The sequence below is a fragment of the Erythrolamprus reginae genome, chromosome 1 (assembly GCF_031021105.1).
Source record: "Erythrolamprus reginae isolate rEryReg1 chromosome 1, rEryReg1.hap1, whole genome shotgun sequence".
NCBI classification, from domain to species: domain Eukaryota; kingdom Metazoa; phylum Chordata; class Lepidosauria; order Squamata; family Dipsadidae; genus Erythrolamprus; species Erythrolamprus reginae.
Window position 1 is genome coordinate 394,762,652 of NC_091950.1, and position 14,598 is coordinate 394,777,249.

Sequence of the window (14,598 nt, forward strand, 5' to 3'; positions counted from 1 at the left end):
CTTAAAATATTCTAAAACCCTTCAAAAATATTCATTAATATTCACCCAATAAATTTACACTAAATATACTCATTCGTCAGGGGGAAGATCTAATGACCCCAGGCCTGGTGACAAAGATGAGTTTTTAAACTCTTTCGGAAGGCAAGGAGGGTGGGGCCAGTATGAATCTCCGGGGGGAGTTGATTCCAGAAGGCCGGGGCCTCCACAGGGAAGGCTCTTCCCCTAGGTCCCGCCAACTGGCATTGTTTGGCCAATGGGACCCTAAGGAGACCAATTCTGTGGGACCTCACCGGATGCTTGGATTCGTGCGGCAGAAGGCGGTCTTGGAGATAATCTGGTCCTATGCCATGTAGGACTTTATGGGTCATAACCAACACTTTGAATTATGTCTGGAAACCAATCGGCAGTGCGCGGAGTGATGGTGAGATATGGGCATGCCTTGGAAGGTCAATAACTGCTCGTGCAGCTGCATTTTGCACAATTTGAAGTTTCCGAACACTTTTCAAAGGTAGCAATAATTGTAGGTGTGAAAAACTGCCATTTTTTTCAGTGCCGTTGTAATTTGAACGGGTCACTAAATGAACTGTTGTAAGTTGAGGGTTACCTGTAATTCGCTGGGGCAAGAAGACAACAATTGTCTGAGTTGTATGAACATAGTCTGTTTAATATCTGTACCAGGGGCAGATTGCCATTCCTGCCGCCACTGGTACACTGCGTGTGCAGCTTTTCTGCACATGTGCAAGAAGGGAAAGCATGCTGAAATTTTGAGAGGGGACGCCGGTGCGAGAGAGATTTCGGCATTTTTTTTGCTTTCGTGCATGCACAGAAGCAAACAAAATGCTGAAATTGGGCATGTTTTTGCTTCTGTGCATGTGCATGTGCATGAAGAAAAAATACATTAGGACAGATGTGCATGCAAGATAACTGAAGTTCCATGTGCAGCGCACCATGCGCTACCGGTGCACCATCCTCTACTGTAACAGTAGCCACCCACTACTGATCTGTGTTCTGGGACAGAAAGATATCTGTGCATACATACACACATGCATAACACTAACATATGGCTCATGAGCCATATATGTTTGTTTGTTTGTTTGTTTGTTTGTTTGTTTGTTGGTTGGTTGGTTGGTTGGTTGGTTGGTTGGTTGGTTGGTTGGTTGGTTGATTGGTTGATTGGTTGATTGGTTGATTGGATGATTGATTGATTGGACTCCCAGAGATGTCAAAAGAGACTGATATCCAGCAGCTGCAGCATACAAATACTGCATAGAAATCCAATAAATAATAATAAACAAACAAATTTTTACTCCCCCCCCAAAACATAATACTTAAAACAGATTGCTTTCCTAAAATCAATAAAGCCAAGGATAAAGAAAATCAGGCCCAAAGTCTAACAATAATTTCAAAACTTTGTGCTATAAAATGTTTCTTTTCTGTAGAGGATTAGAGAGATTCGGCAAGTTATAGAACGGGAATGAATGAAGTATGGTGTTTTTTAATCTTCTAAGTGTCCCCCCCCCCATTAGAGGTATATAGCGTGTTTCCCTGAAAAAACGACCCAAATGGAAAATAAGCTGTTGTATCCTGGAATGGCTACCTTGTAACGCTGTAAATAGTTTGTTCCTCTTTTCCAGCGCTGTCTGAGCCCAAGCAGGAAGTCGCTCCTGATTGGCTCAGACGCGGCCGGCTCTCGCTTTGGCGGGAACCGCAAAAGTATAAAAGAAGCGGTTTCTCCCTGCAGAGCCAGTCGGTACTCGCTGAATTGTCACTTTACCTTGCTGAGCTGTCACTTGTTCTCTGAGCTGAATAAAGTACCGATTGCTCAAAACCCTGTCTCTGGGTCTACTTCACTGGCGACGAACGAACGGAAGAACTTCGCGTGCAACATGGACAAAATCCAGATCGGCCAGGCTCCAGAACTTTTCGATGCCGAGAAAATGACTTGGGACGAGTACATGGCCACCTTCGAGATATTCCTCGAGGCGGCGGGAATGCAGGACGCCGGAGCCGATCGCAGACGGGCTATTTTTCTAAACTACTGCGGCGCAGAGATCCGTAGACTTGCCCAAACTCTCACCGAACCAGAACAAGCAAGAGCCACAGCGTGGGACGTCCTTCAACAGAAACTAGCGAGCCATTTTAAACCAACCAGACCAGCCGTGGTTTACCGGCATCAATTTCACATGATGGCTCAGAGAGAAACCGAGTCGATAAGCCAATTCACAACGCGGCTTCGAACGGTACTCGCTCAATGCAAGTTTCAAGATCCGGAAGCTCGCCTCACCGACGCCTTGATTTTCGGCATGAAGAACCACACAGTGAGAAGTAAACTCCTCACCGAAGATGAGCCGACTCTACAAACCGTAATCAAGTTAGCGCAAACCGCGGAAGCAGCCGACGCAGCGGCAAGAGAATTAAAAGAGCACGGAAGGCGAGAAACCATTGCCAAAATCGACGCCGAGTCTCCCAGCGCCATGGGAACAGACGTCCGCGGCCAGCTAACTAGCAACGGGGACGACTGCCTCCTCCTGCAAGACCAACCGAGACACCCTAGAGCTACTCATCCAGCCCCCTGCGCGGGCTGCCGGGGAAATCACCAGCGCCATCGATGCCCGTTCCGCGACACCACTTGCCGCCGTTGCAACCGGAGAGGCCACATCGCCATCGCATGCAGGGCAACGGCACCAGAAGAAACTTTTGCCACACAACAATACCAGCGACCCCAAAACCACCCCCCCCAATCGCGAGAAAGGAGACCGTTCCGCAACTCGGGTCAAAGGAATTACCCCACCGCTAACCGAGACTACAATAGAGGTAACTCTCAATATTCCGTGAATAACACGGCAACCAAAAAGGGGGCTAAAATTGTTATCTCGTTGTTGCTAAATAACCAGCCTTGCTCAATGGAGCTAGATACGGGTTCGAGATATACCATCATGCCCTGGGAAAAATTTAAGCTATATATGCCTAATGTGTCTGAGGCTGACCTAATTCAAACCTCTTTGGTGATCAGAGACTTCCAAGGGGGGGTAATCTCGGTCCTGGGAACGGCAAATGTACCTATTGTATTTAAGAATGTCAAATGTACCCTTCCCATGCTTATTGTGACGGGGGCCAAACACTCCCTGCTAGGGCTAGCATGGATGGAACCGTTGGGGATTGAAATTTCGGGTGTGTGTAATGTAAACTGTGATATTATGCCTAACTTTGTGAAAGAGTTCCCTGAAGTGTTCAGCCCCACCTTAGGATTGTATAAGGGAACCCCCATATCTTTCTCTATTGACCCCAAGGTCCCACCAGTGAGACTGAAACCTCGCAGGGTTCCCCTCCCGCTTCTCCCCAAGCTAGACTTACAGCTGGACAAACTCATTAGTCAAGGTATCTTGGTCCCTGTGGAACAGGGGCCATGGGAAACTCCCATAGTGACACCCCTGAAGCCAGATGGCTCCTTAAGAGTTTGCGCTGATTACAAATCAACCCTGAATAAGGCACTCCAACACCACCCCTACCCCATTCCGGTTGTGCAACAACTCTTACACTCCCTGGGGGAGGGGAAAAGGTTCGCAAAGATCGACCTGGCGCAGGCTTACCAGCAACTGCCGGTCGATGAACAAACAGCAAACGCTCAAACAATTGTAACGCACAGGGGGGCTTTCAAATGCACGAGGTTACAGTTTGGGGTGAGCATAGCCCCAGGGATATTCCAGAGCATCATGGAACGCCTATTGTCAGGGGTAAATGGGGCCATCCCATATTTTGATGACATCTTAATTGCAGGGGAAAACCAGGAACAAGTGAACAAAAGAATAAGGGAAGTACTTAAGAGGCTACAGGACAAAGGGTTACGAATCAAGCCTGATAAATGTGTCTGGGGAACTAACAGTATTGAATTCCTAGGATATAAAATAGATAAGGAAGGTATCCACCCCACAACTGAGAAGCTGAGAGCAATTAGAGAAGCCCCAGAGCCACGAGATAAGAGTGAGTTGCAAGCATTTTTGGGCCTCCTTAATTTTTATTCCGTTTTTTTAAAGCAGAAGGCAACAGTAGCAGAGCCTCTCCATCGTTTACTCCAGAAGGAAGCCCGCTGGACATGGGGGAAAATTGAACGTGAAGCCTTTGCTCAAATAAAAAATTTACTAACTTCTAAAAGTGTAGTAGTCCAATATAGTGCCTCACTACCCATTAGGCTCACGTGCGACGCTTCGCCGTACGGCATAGGAGGAGTCCTAGCTCACGTTCTACCTAATCAGACAGAGGCCCCAATAGCATTTTTTTCAAGAACCATGACCAGCACGGAGAGAAATTATAGCCAGTTAGACAAGGAGGCTCTGGCATTAGTGGCAGGGGTAAAGAAGTTTCACAATTACATTTTTGGAAGAAATTTTGAGCTAGTCACTGACCACAAACCCCTACTAGGCCTGCTAGCCCCCAACAAGCCCACTCCACCTTTTATGTCTCCAAGACTAATCAGATGGGCCCTTTTCCTCTCTGGGTATCAGTATGAGCTCACCCACAAGGGGGGGAAGGAAATCAATCATGCAGACGGCCTCAGCAGATGCCCCATAGCAGACTTGGTAGAAGACCCTGTTCCTGCCACAGATGTGCTAATGATAGAACTCGAGGAAAACCCACTAACCACAGCAAAAGAGGTAGCTGCACACACGCAGCAAGACCAAATCCTTAAACAAGTGGTGAACTGTGTTCTAAAGGGATGGCAAAGTGATATTGTTAAACCTGAATTGTGTGATTTTAAGAACAAAAGGCTTGAATTATCATATGTAAAAGGTTGTTTGCTGTGGGGGGATAGAGTGATCATCCCCAAACGCCTAAGGGAAAAGGTACTCAGAATGTTACACGTGGGCCATCCTGGGATTGTCAGGATGAAGAGCCTAGCAAGGGGGCATTTATGGTGGCCAGGGCTAGATGCTGATATTGAAAGTTGGGTTTCAAAGTGTGACCCGTGCCAAGAGTCAAGGCCCAGTCCCCCCAAAACAACTCCGGCTGAGTGGGAACAGCCTGCTGGCCCTTGGTCTAGGATCCACATTGATTTTGCTGGCCCAGTGGGGTCTCAGTACTTCCTAATAGTGGTTGATGCTTTCTCCAAATGGTTGGAAATAATAGCAATGAACAACATAACCACAAGTGCCACTATCAAGGTATTGAGCAGACTGTTTGCATCCCATGGTTGCCCTGATCTATTAGTGTCTGACAATGGACCACAACTAACAGCCAGGCAATTCGAATTATTCCTAGATGGCCTAGGGGTCAGGCATGCCCTCATCTCGCCTTACTCGCCCTGGGCTAACGGGTTGGCAGAACGTTACGTAAGGGTGGCAAAGGAGGCATTGCACAGGTCAGGCCCTGGAGATGTGCAACAGAACTTGGACCAATTCTTATTAACCCAGCACATTACCCCTAACTCGCACACACATGTAAGCCCTGCAGAGTTATTGATGGGGAGAAAGTTGAGGTCACCATTAGACAGGTTAAATCCAAGGTTCTGTGTGAATAATAACCAAATGTGCATGAAACCAGAAAGAGAAATGTATTTGGGTCAAAATGTATATGTAAAATGTTTTGATGGAAATGTAAACTGGATGAAGGGAATTATTGTTAAGCAAAACGCACCCAAGACTTATATTGTTAAACTGGAGGATGGTCGTTTGTGGAAACGACACATAGACCACATTCGGAAACGAACTGAAACCCAATTGCAACAACCCGCGGACTTGGACTCTCCCCCTTCAACAGACTTTAGTACATTGCCCGAACTAAGAAACACGCAAAGAGACTTATCGGGCCAGGGGGAACCATCCAGCGACGCCGAGCCATCCTCGTCCTCCGAGGCCTTCGTTGGGCCCGCCAGGCCAAGTCCGCCGCACCGGGAGAGCAGCGGCGAGCCATCCTCCACAGTCAGTGGCGAAGGAGAAATTGGACTGCGCAGGTCAGCGCGAGAGCCTCGAAGGCCTCACCGATTGGACGACTTCGTCACGTGGCTTTCTTGATGGATGAGTCCAACTATGAGGGGAGGGGTGTTGTATCCTGGAATGGCTACCTTGTAACGCTGTAAATAGTTTGTTCCTCTTTTCCAGCGCTGTCTGAGCCCAAGCAGGAAGTCGCTCCTGATTGGCTCAGACGCGGCCGGCTCTCGCTTTGGCGGGAACCGCAAAAGTATAAAAGAAGCGGTTTCTCCCTGCAGAGCCAGTCGGTACTCGCTGAATTGTCACTTTACCTTGCTGAGCTGTCACTTGTTCTCTGAGCTGAATAAAGTACCGATTGCTCAAAACCCTGTCTCTGGGTCTACTTCATAAGCCCTAGGATTATTTTTCAGGATGCTCGTAATATAAGACCTACCCCATCCCCAAATAAATCCCAGTTAAGATCGTCAGCCAGAAGAATTCATTTAGTACCATATTTCCCTGAAAATAAGACCTAACTGGAAAATAAGCCCTAATGCATCTTTTGGAGCAAAAATTAATATATGACCCGGTCTTATGTTTGGGGAAACACAACTAAAAGCAGTTTTTTGCAGCTTTTTAACTTCTCAATTGGAAGCTATCCAGAGTCACTGAGTTAAGCAACCTACAAAACAGAACGAACGAACTGTATGATGATTGAAAATGGACCTAGATATATCTTTGTGTTGGACTGGCATGAAATCCAACTTGGCTGGTGGGGGGGGGATGTTCAAGCTATTCTCCAGAGCACCTGAAGGCCAGACAGGAAGCAATGGATAGAAACGAATGAAGATGTTCAACATCGACAAGAGCAAAGTCCTTCACCTTGGTAAAAAAAAAACCTAGACACACATACAGCCTGGGAGAAACTCCGCTTAGCAGTAGTGACTGCAAAAGAGATCTTGGAGTCTTGGTGGATAATCAACTAAACATGAACCAGCAATGTGCAGCAGCAGCCAAAAAAGCCAACACCATCCTAAGCTGCATCAACAGAGGGATACACTCCAAGACCAGGGAAGTATTAATACCACTCTACTATGCCCTGGTCAGACCACATCTGGAGTACTGCATCCAGTTCTGGTCACCACACCTCAAAAGAGACATTGAAACTCTGGAGAGGGTGCAGAAAAGAGCAACCAAAATGATCAGGGGACTTGAAACAAAGACTTACTAAGAGAGACTGCGGGAACTGGGCATGGATAGCCTTGAGAAAAGGAGGGCCAGAGGGGACATGATAGCTGTATACAGGTATGTGAGGGGTTGCCATTGAGAGGAGGGGGCCACTCTATTCTCCAGAGCACCAGAGGGCCGTACGAGGAACAACGTTTGGAAGCTGACCAAGGAGAGATTCAACCTAGAAGTAAGGAAGAATTTCCTGACGGTCAGAGCGATCAACCATTGGAACAACCTGCCTGCGGAGGTTGTGAACTCCCCAACTCTGGACACTTTCAAGAGGAGATTGGACTGCCACTTGGCTGGGGTGCTCTAGGATTCCTGCTCAGGCAGGGAGTTGGACTTGATGACCTGCATGGTCCCTTTCAACTCTAACAATAAATAAATAAAAGAAGATAAGCAGCCTAGAACGAAGGAGAAATTTCCTAACAGTGAGAATATATTAAAAAGAGATAATGTATGGTAAACCATAATGGATAAATGGACCCTTTTGACTTTGGTCTGAGTGGAATAAATGGCTCACTCAGCCTTACATTATAGATTGACACTATAGGAAAGTGCTATGAATATTGCCTTGAGATTCTAAATTGGAAATGAGATATAAATCTAATGGATGAATGTGCTTGGCCACTTTTAGAATCACTATGGTCTAATTCAACTGCAGCATCTCTCTTTCCTTCTCCCTCCCTCCCTCTCTAAACACACACATTGTCTCTCACCCATATTAATAAACCATATCTAAAATCTAGAATTTCTTCCCCAGAGCAGCTGAGTCATAGTTGCAGGATGTAGCACTGATAATTTCCTATTTCAGAGACATAAAACTATTTCAACGACAGTAGGCTAAAAAATTCCATTAACAAGCACTTTTGACCCGTACAGATCAAAACTGCCTTTTTTTTTGGTTTTCTGGAAACCACATTTACAACCATTAACAAACCTGGAATATAAATCTCAGTTTCTGGAAACTCAAATTATTGCAGTAAGTGAACCAAATGACCCAGAGAGCAATAAAGGTTGATAAAATCATACAAGATGGAGGATATAATAGTGGCATGTATCGTTTATTATGATTTTTAAAAACTCTGTGGGTCATGCAGGCATCATTCAATTGAAGATCTCAAAAATCTCTAAGTTAAAACTATCAAAATGGTATCGTAAAAGCTAAATTAAAGAGGTGTACCAGCTCTTTCTAAAATTTCAACCAAATGGTGTTCAATCAGAATGAAAAGGGATGATCCTGTAGAGCAGTAATTTACAAAGGAAGGCGACTTGATGGGGGCAATTTGAACCTTGTTTAAACCAAGTTAATGGCCTTTTTAGGCTTCCTCCATGAGTAGGAGTTCACTTTTTGAAGTGTAAGAATTATATGTCACAGTGGTGGTGGTGGGGCATCAGGATTTTAGAGATGAATAGAAAACTTTTTCCATATCTTTGTGCTTTTAAGATATCTTCAAAAGCCCTCTGCAAATCCACTCTCTACCCCTTTCAGGAAAAAACCAGAAAACTTTCATGGTTGAAAAACATGCTAAATTTTGTAGGATTGTTTTCTGGAAATTACATTTACCTGAACATAAATCCATCAAGAAATTCAGTTAATTTAGCAACTAGGTTAAGAGTGGGGTGCAATTTCAGTCATTATCATATCTCCGGGACCGCCTTCTGCTGCACGAATCCCAGCGACCAGTTAGGTCCCACAGAGTTGGCCTTCTCCTGGTCCCATCGACTAAACAATGTCGTCTGGTGGGACCCAGGGGAAGAGCCTTCTCTGTGGCGACCCTTTGGAACCAGCTCCCCTCGGAGATTAGGATTGCACCCATCCTCCTTGCCTTTCGTAAACTTCTTAAGACCCACCTCTGCCATCAGGCATGGGGGAATTGAGACATCTCCCTGGCCTATATATTTTATGCATGGTATGTTTGTGTGTATGTTTTATTTTAAATAAGGTTTTTTTTAGTTTTTTAATTATTAGATTTGTTACTGTATATTGTTCTTATTATTGCTGTGAGCCACCCCGAGTTTACGGAGACGGGCGGCATACAAATCTAATAAATAATAATAAATAATAATTACATTGTTATGAGCTGCTGAACCACTCTACTGAATTTGGGGGAACCTGGTGATGAAACATAAAATTGGTCTGTGTGGTTTGTTAGGCAGTGATGTTCTATTTCTTTCTCTTTCTTTCTTTCTTTCTTTCTTTCTTTCTTTCTTTCTTTCTTTCTATCTATCTATCATCTATCTATCTATCTATCTATCTATCTATCTATCTATCTATCTATCTATCTATCTATCTATCTATGCCACCCAATTCCTCAGATTCAGATTGGCTCACAACAAAAGTGAATACATATCATATAGAAATCTAAAATTAAGACATACTAAAGCCCCCATTTCTTAAACAAAAAATAATTACTCACATTCCATCAATCAACCTATACATTCATTCACCGGCTGGGCAAGATGATGGAGTTAATGGCCCCAAGCCTGCCGGCAGAGATAGGTCTTTAAACTCTTGCGGAAGGCGGGAAGGGTGGAGGCAGTGTGAATCTCTGGAGGGAATTGATTCTAGAGGGCTGGGGCTGCCACAAAGAAGGCTCTTCCCCTAGGTCCCACCAGATACATTGTCTAGTTGATGGGACCTGGAGAAGGCCGACTCTGTGGGACCTGACCAGCCGCTGGGATAACTGAGGCAGAAAGACGGTCCCGTAAGTAATCTGGTCCGATGCCATGTAGGGCTTTATAAGTCATAAGCAACACTATCCTGAGAGGTTTGTCTTTTTCATTCCCAGTGGTACAAGTCTCCTGATTATCCCCTCTTTAAACCCTTCCGTACCTTGCGGGCCAGAAGACCTTGGCAGCTGTTCTATCTATTGCATCCACGGCTACAGTGGGTAATCTGGGAGCTGGTACAGGAAGAGGCAGATGAGAAGGTGCAGGCCAACCCTCCATCTTCAGGTCTGCTGGGTAAGTAAGAAAGGAAATTCTTTAACCTAGCCTGTTCTCTATAGCCCCAACTGCTACATCCTTTGTATTTGCTTGCAACCACTTTCTACACTTGCTGTTTCAAAATAATCACTCTCTTTATACGTGTAAAGTTACTATTTTGGATTTATTTTATTTATTTTATTTTATTTTATTTTATTTTATTTTATTTTATTTTATTTTATATTTATTCATTCATTCATTCATTCATTCATTCATTCATTCATTTATTTATTTATTTATTTATTTATTTATTTATTTATTTTTATTTATTTATTTATTTATTTATTTATTTATTTATTTATTTATTTATTTATTTATTTATTTATTTATTGGATTTGTATGCCGTCCCTCTCCGCAGATTCAGGGTGGCTAACAACAGCAATAAAACAGCATATAATAATAATCCAATACTAAAACAGTTAAAACCCCTTATTATAAAACCAGACATACCATGCATAAAATTGTAAAGGCCTAGGAGGAAAGAGTATCTCAATTCCCCCATGTCTGGCGGCAGAGGTGGGTTTTAAGCAACTTACGAAAGGCAAGGAGGGTGGGGTCAATTCTAATCTCTTAGGGGAGTTGGTTCCAGAGGGCCGGGGCCGCCACAGAGAAGGCTCTTCCCCTGGGTCCCGCCAAGCGACATTGTTTAGTTGATGGGACCCGGAGAAGACCCAGTCTGTGGGACCTAACTGGTCGCTGGAATTCGTGCAGCAGAAGGCGGTCCCTGAGATAATCTGGTCCGGTGCCATGAAGGGCTTTATAGGTCATAACCAACACTTTGAATTGTGACCAGAAACGATCTGAAGTTTCCGAACACTTTTCAAAGGTAGCCCCATGTAGAGAGCGTTACAGTAGTCAAACCTCGAGGTGATGAGGGCATGAGTGACTGTGAGCAGTGACTCCCGGTCCAAATAGGGCCGCAACTGGTGCACCAGGCGAACCTGGGCAAACGCCCCCCTCGCCACAACTGAAAGGTGTTTCTCTAATGTGAGCTGTGAGCTGTGGATCGAGGAGGACGCCCAAGTTGCTGACCCTCTCTGAGGGGGTCAATGATTCTCCCCCCAGGGTAATGGATGGACAGATGGAATTGTCCTTGGGAGGCAAGACCCACAGCCACTCCGTCTTGTCTGGGTTGAGTTTGTCCCATGCTTCATTTTGATCAAACTTAATGAACCAAAGATTAATGAACCAAACTTAATGAACCAGATTTTGTAAATGCCAAGAGGCTTGTCCTGTTGACTTCCAAAAGTGAGTTTGTGTGGCTCAAAAGTATATGGAAGGCATTCCTTCCTTAATCCCAAAAAACATTTTCTGCTAATTACAATTTGGAAGAAGTTGAGGTTAAACCTGAAATTGTTTAGTGACAGTAGTTGAAATTGGGTATTTATTTATTTTATTCATTTAATTGGATTTATATGCCGCCCCTCTCCAAAGACTTGGGGTGGCTTACAATGCATAAAAAAGAAGAACAATACAATATAATAATCTAAATCCAATTAATTAAAAAACTAAATGTACTAATCTATAAAACCCAGTATTATTTAAAAAAACCAATCATACCCACTCAAGCAACAATCATACGTAACATTCATCAGCCAGGGTGTTAAGGTCTAATTGCCCCAAACCTGGTGGTATAAATGAGTCTTAAGACTCTTGAGGAAGGTGAGGAGGGTGGGGACAGTACGAATCTCCGGGGGGAGCTGATTCCAGAGGGCCAGGATCCCCCCAGAGAAGGCTCTTCCTCTAGGCCCCACCAAGCAGCAGTCTAACTGACGGGACCTGGAGAAGGCCCACTCTGTGAGACCTAACCGGTCGCTGGGATTCATGCGGCAGAAGTTGGTCCCATAGGTAATCTGTCCTGATGCCTAATATAATGAAATATCTCCAGGACCGCCTTCTGCTGCACGAATCCCAGCGACCGGTTAGGTCCCACAGAGTTGGCCTTCTCCGGGTCCCGTTGACTAAACAATGTCGTCTGGTGGGACCCAGGGGAAGAGCCTTCTCTGTGGTGGCTCCCACCCTCTGGAACCAGCTCCCCCCAGAGATTAGGATTGCCCCCACCCTCCTTGCCTTTCGGAAACTCCTTAAAACCCACCTCTGCCATCAGGCATGGGGGAATTGAAACATCTCCCCCTTGCCCATGTAGTTTTTGTGTATGATTCGATTGTGTGCTTGTTTTTTATATATATTGGGGTTCTTTTCGATTTTTTAACTTAAAACTGTAATTTAGATTGCGAAATATTAGATTTGTTATTATGTTTTGTTTACCATTGTTGTGAGCCGCCCCGAGTCTGCGGAGAGGGGCGGCATATAAATCCAATAAATCTAATCTAATCTAATGAAAAGAGGACCATTATTTTGATGATAAGATAGCAGTGTTCCAATATTTGAGGGGCTGCCACAAAGAAGAGGGAGTCAATGTACATTCCAAAGCACCAGAAGGCAAGACAAGGAACAATGGATGGAAACTAATCAAAGAGCGAAGCAACCTAGAACCAAGGATAAATTTCCTAACAGGGAGAACAATTGACCGGTGGAATGACTTGCCTTCAGACGTTGTGGGTGCTCCATCACTGGAGGTATTGGGTCTCCTGCTTGAACAGAGGGTTGGCTTAGAAGACCAACTCTGTTATTTTGAGTTCACTTCACATAACCTAAATCTGGGTTAACAAAACACAGTTGCTATATTTACCTAATATCCCAGTCTAAGATTACCAGATTTGAATTGCAAAAATCCAGATGGCCATTAGAGGCAGCAGACAGAGACGACTTTTATATTTTTGCTGCCATCTGGAGGTTGCAAGGATTTTTAATTTCTAAGTTCCATTGGCACTTTAATTACACTACATATCCAAGCAAATTAACTTTATATAGTTATTCACCTCTATTGCTAGATTCCACTTGTAGCTGAATCTAGCACATTTTTCATCTAGTCCAGCACATTTTATGGACCAAGCTAATCAGAGGCATCAGCCTGGGGTTGGATTCAAATGGTGAAAGCATCATCATCTTGGAACTATACCGCAGAGCATCCCTTTTCTATATTGGTCATGATATTGTACATATCAACAAATAAAACCCTGGAGCTTGCATGGTATAACCTTGCATTCATCATTTTAATAACCTCTGGATTTTACAGCCAATAATAATAATTCTCTGGAGACTCGGGGAGGCTCACAACAACAATAAACTAATCTGAAGTTAGTTGGGGGAAAGATCAAAAGCAACATGAAAAAATATTATTTTACTGAAAGAGTAGTAGATCCTTGGAACAAACTTCCAGCAGACCTGGTTGGTAAATCCACAGTAACTGAATTTAAACATGCCTGGGATAAACATATATCCATCCTAAGATAAAATACAGGAAATAGTATAAGGGCAGACTAGATGGACCATGAGGTCTTTTTCTGCCGTCAGTCTTCTATGTTTCTATAATAATAATAATAATAATAATAATAATAATAATAATAATAATAATAATAATAATAACAACAACAGCAACAACAAAAAAACAACAACAATAATAATAACAGATATTATTATTATTATTATTATTATTATCTATTAGGCTTGTATGCTGCCTCTCTCTGGAGACTCAGGGAGGCTCACAACAACAATAAACAATATAGGTACAAATCTAATAATTAAAACTATGACTAAAACCCATTATCTTAAAAACAATCAATTACACAATCATAACTCTTAATGGTCAGAAGGGGGGGGGGCATGTACTAATTGTCCCATGCCTGGTGACATAGATAGGTCTTAATGCTCTTGTGGAAGGCGGGGAGGGTGGGGGCAGTTCGAATCTCTGGAGGGAGCTGATTCCAGATGGCCGGGGAATAAAAGAGTCATTCTGCATATGCTCACAGAACTTCCCAGCCCTGGAATTCCTTGTGTACTAGTCACTTTATTCCCTTCTCTCTCTCATTCTCTGCTGAATCTTTTAGGAACAGTGCTAATGATGTCCTTATGCGACGTGGTCCACGTGTATGAATTCCTACCATCTCAACGGCAATCCAGTCAATGCCACTATTACCAGGATTTCTCCGATGATGCCTGCACGCTGGGGGCTTACCATCCGTTGCTCTTTGAGAAGAACTTGGTGAGGCGCATGAACCAGGGCACACAGGATGACTTGGCACAAAAGGGCCGCGTGACACTGCCAGGCTTCCAAGGCCTGGATTGCCCCTCCCCAAGGCAAAAAGATCTGAACAGGGTCTGAAGTAAGGTGAGACTATTAGTTTTATGTCACTACGAAGAGATGAACGAGACCACCTGAAAGCAGCCTGCATCTCAACATGGATTGCTTGAACTCTTGATGTACGGTAGTGCAGTATTTCTCTCTTTAAAAAAAAACCAAACATTTTTATTAAGTTAAAGACTATTACCAAATTCAAAATGCAAAAGTAAAAAGAAGAGCAGCAAGGAGGGAGGTTAAAAGGAGAAGTGAAGTGAGGAAAGATGTGGAGCGGTA

The 14,598-nt window shown here is 44.0% G+C and overlaps 1 protein-coding gene across 1 annotated transcript in view; it reads left to right on the forward strand.

Annotated features, from left to right (window-relative positions):
* The window catches only part of LOC139154874 (beta-galactoside alpha-2,6-sialyltransferase 1-like), a 33,934-nt gene extending 19,588 nt beyond the window's left edge, over window positions 1-14,346 (forward strand). The window contains exons 6-7 of the mRNA XM_070729957.1: window positions 9,926-10,100; window positions 14,072-14,346. Of these exons, the coding sequence (XP_070586058.1) occupies window positions 9,926-10,100; window positions 14,072-14,346 (450 nt within the window). The remainder of the gene's footprint in view (window positions 1-9,925; window positions 10,101-14,071) is intronic.
* The last annotated feature ends 252 nt before the right edge of the window (window positions 14,347-14,598 follow it).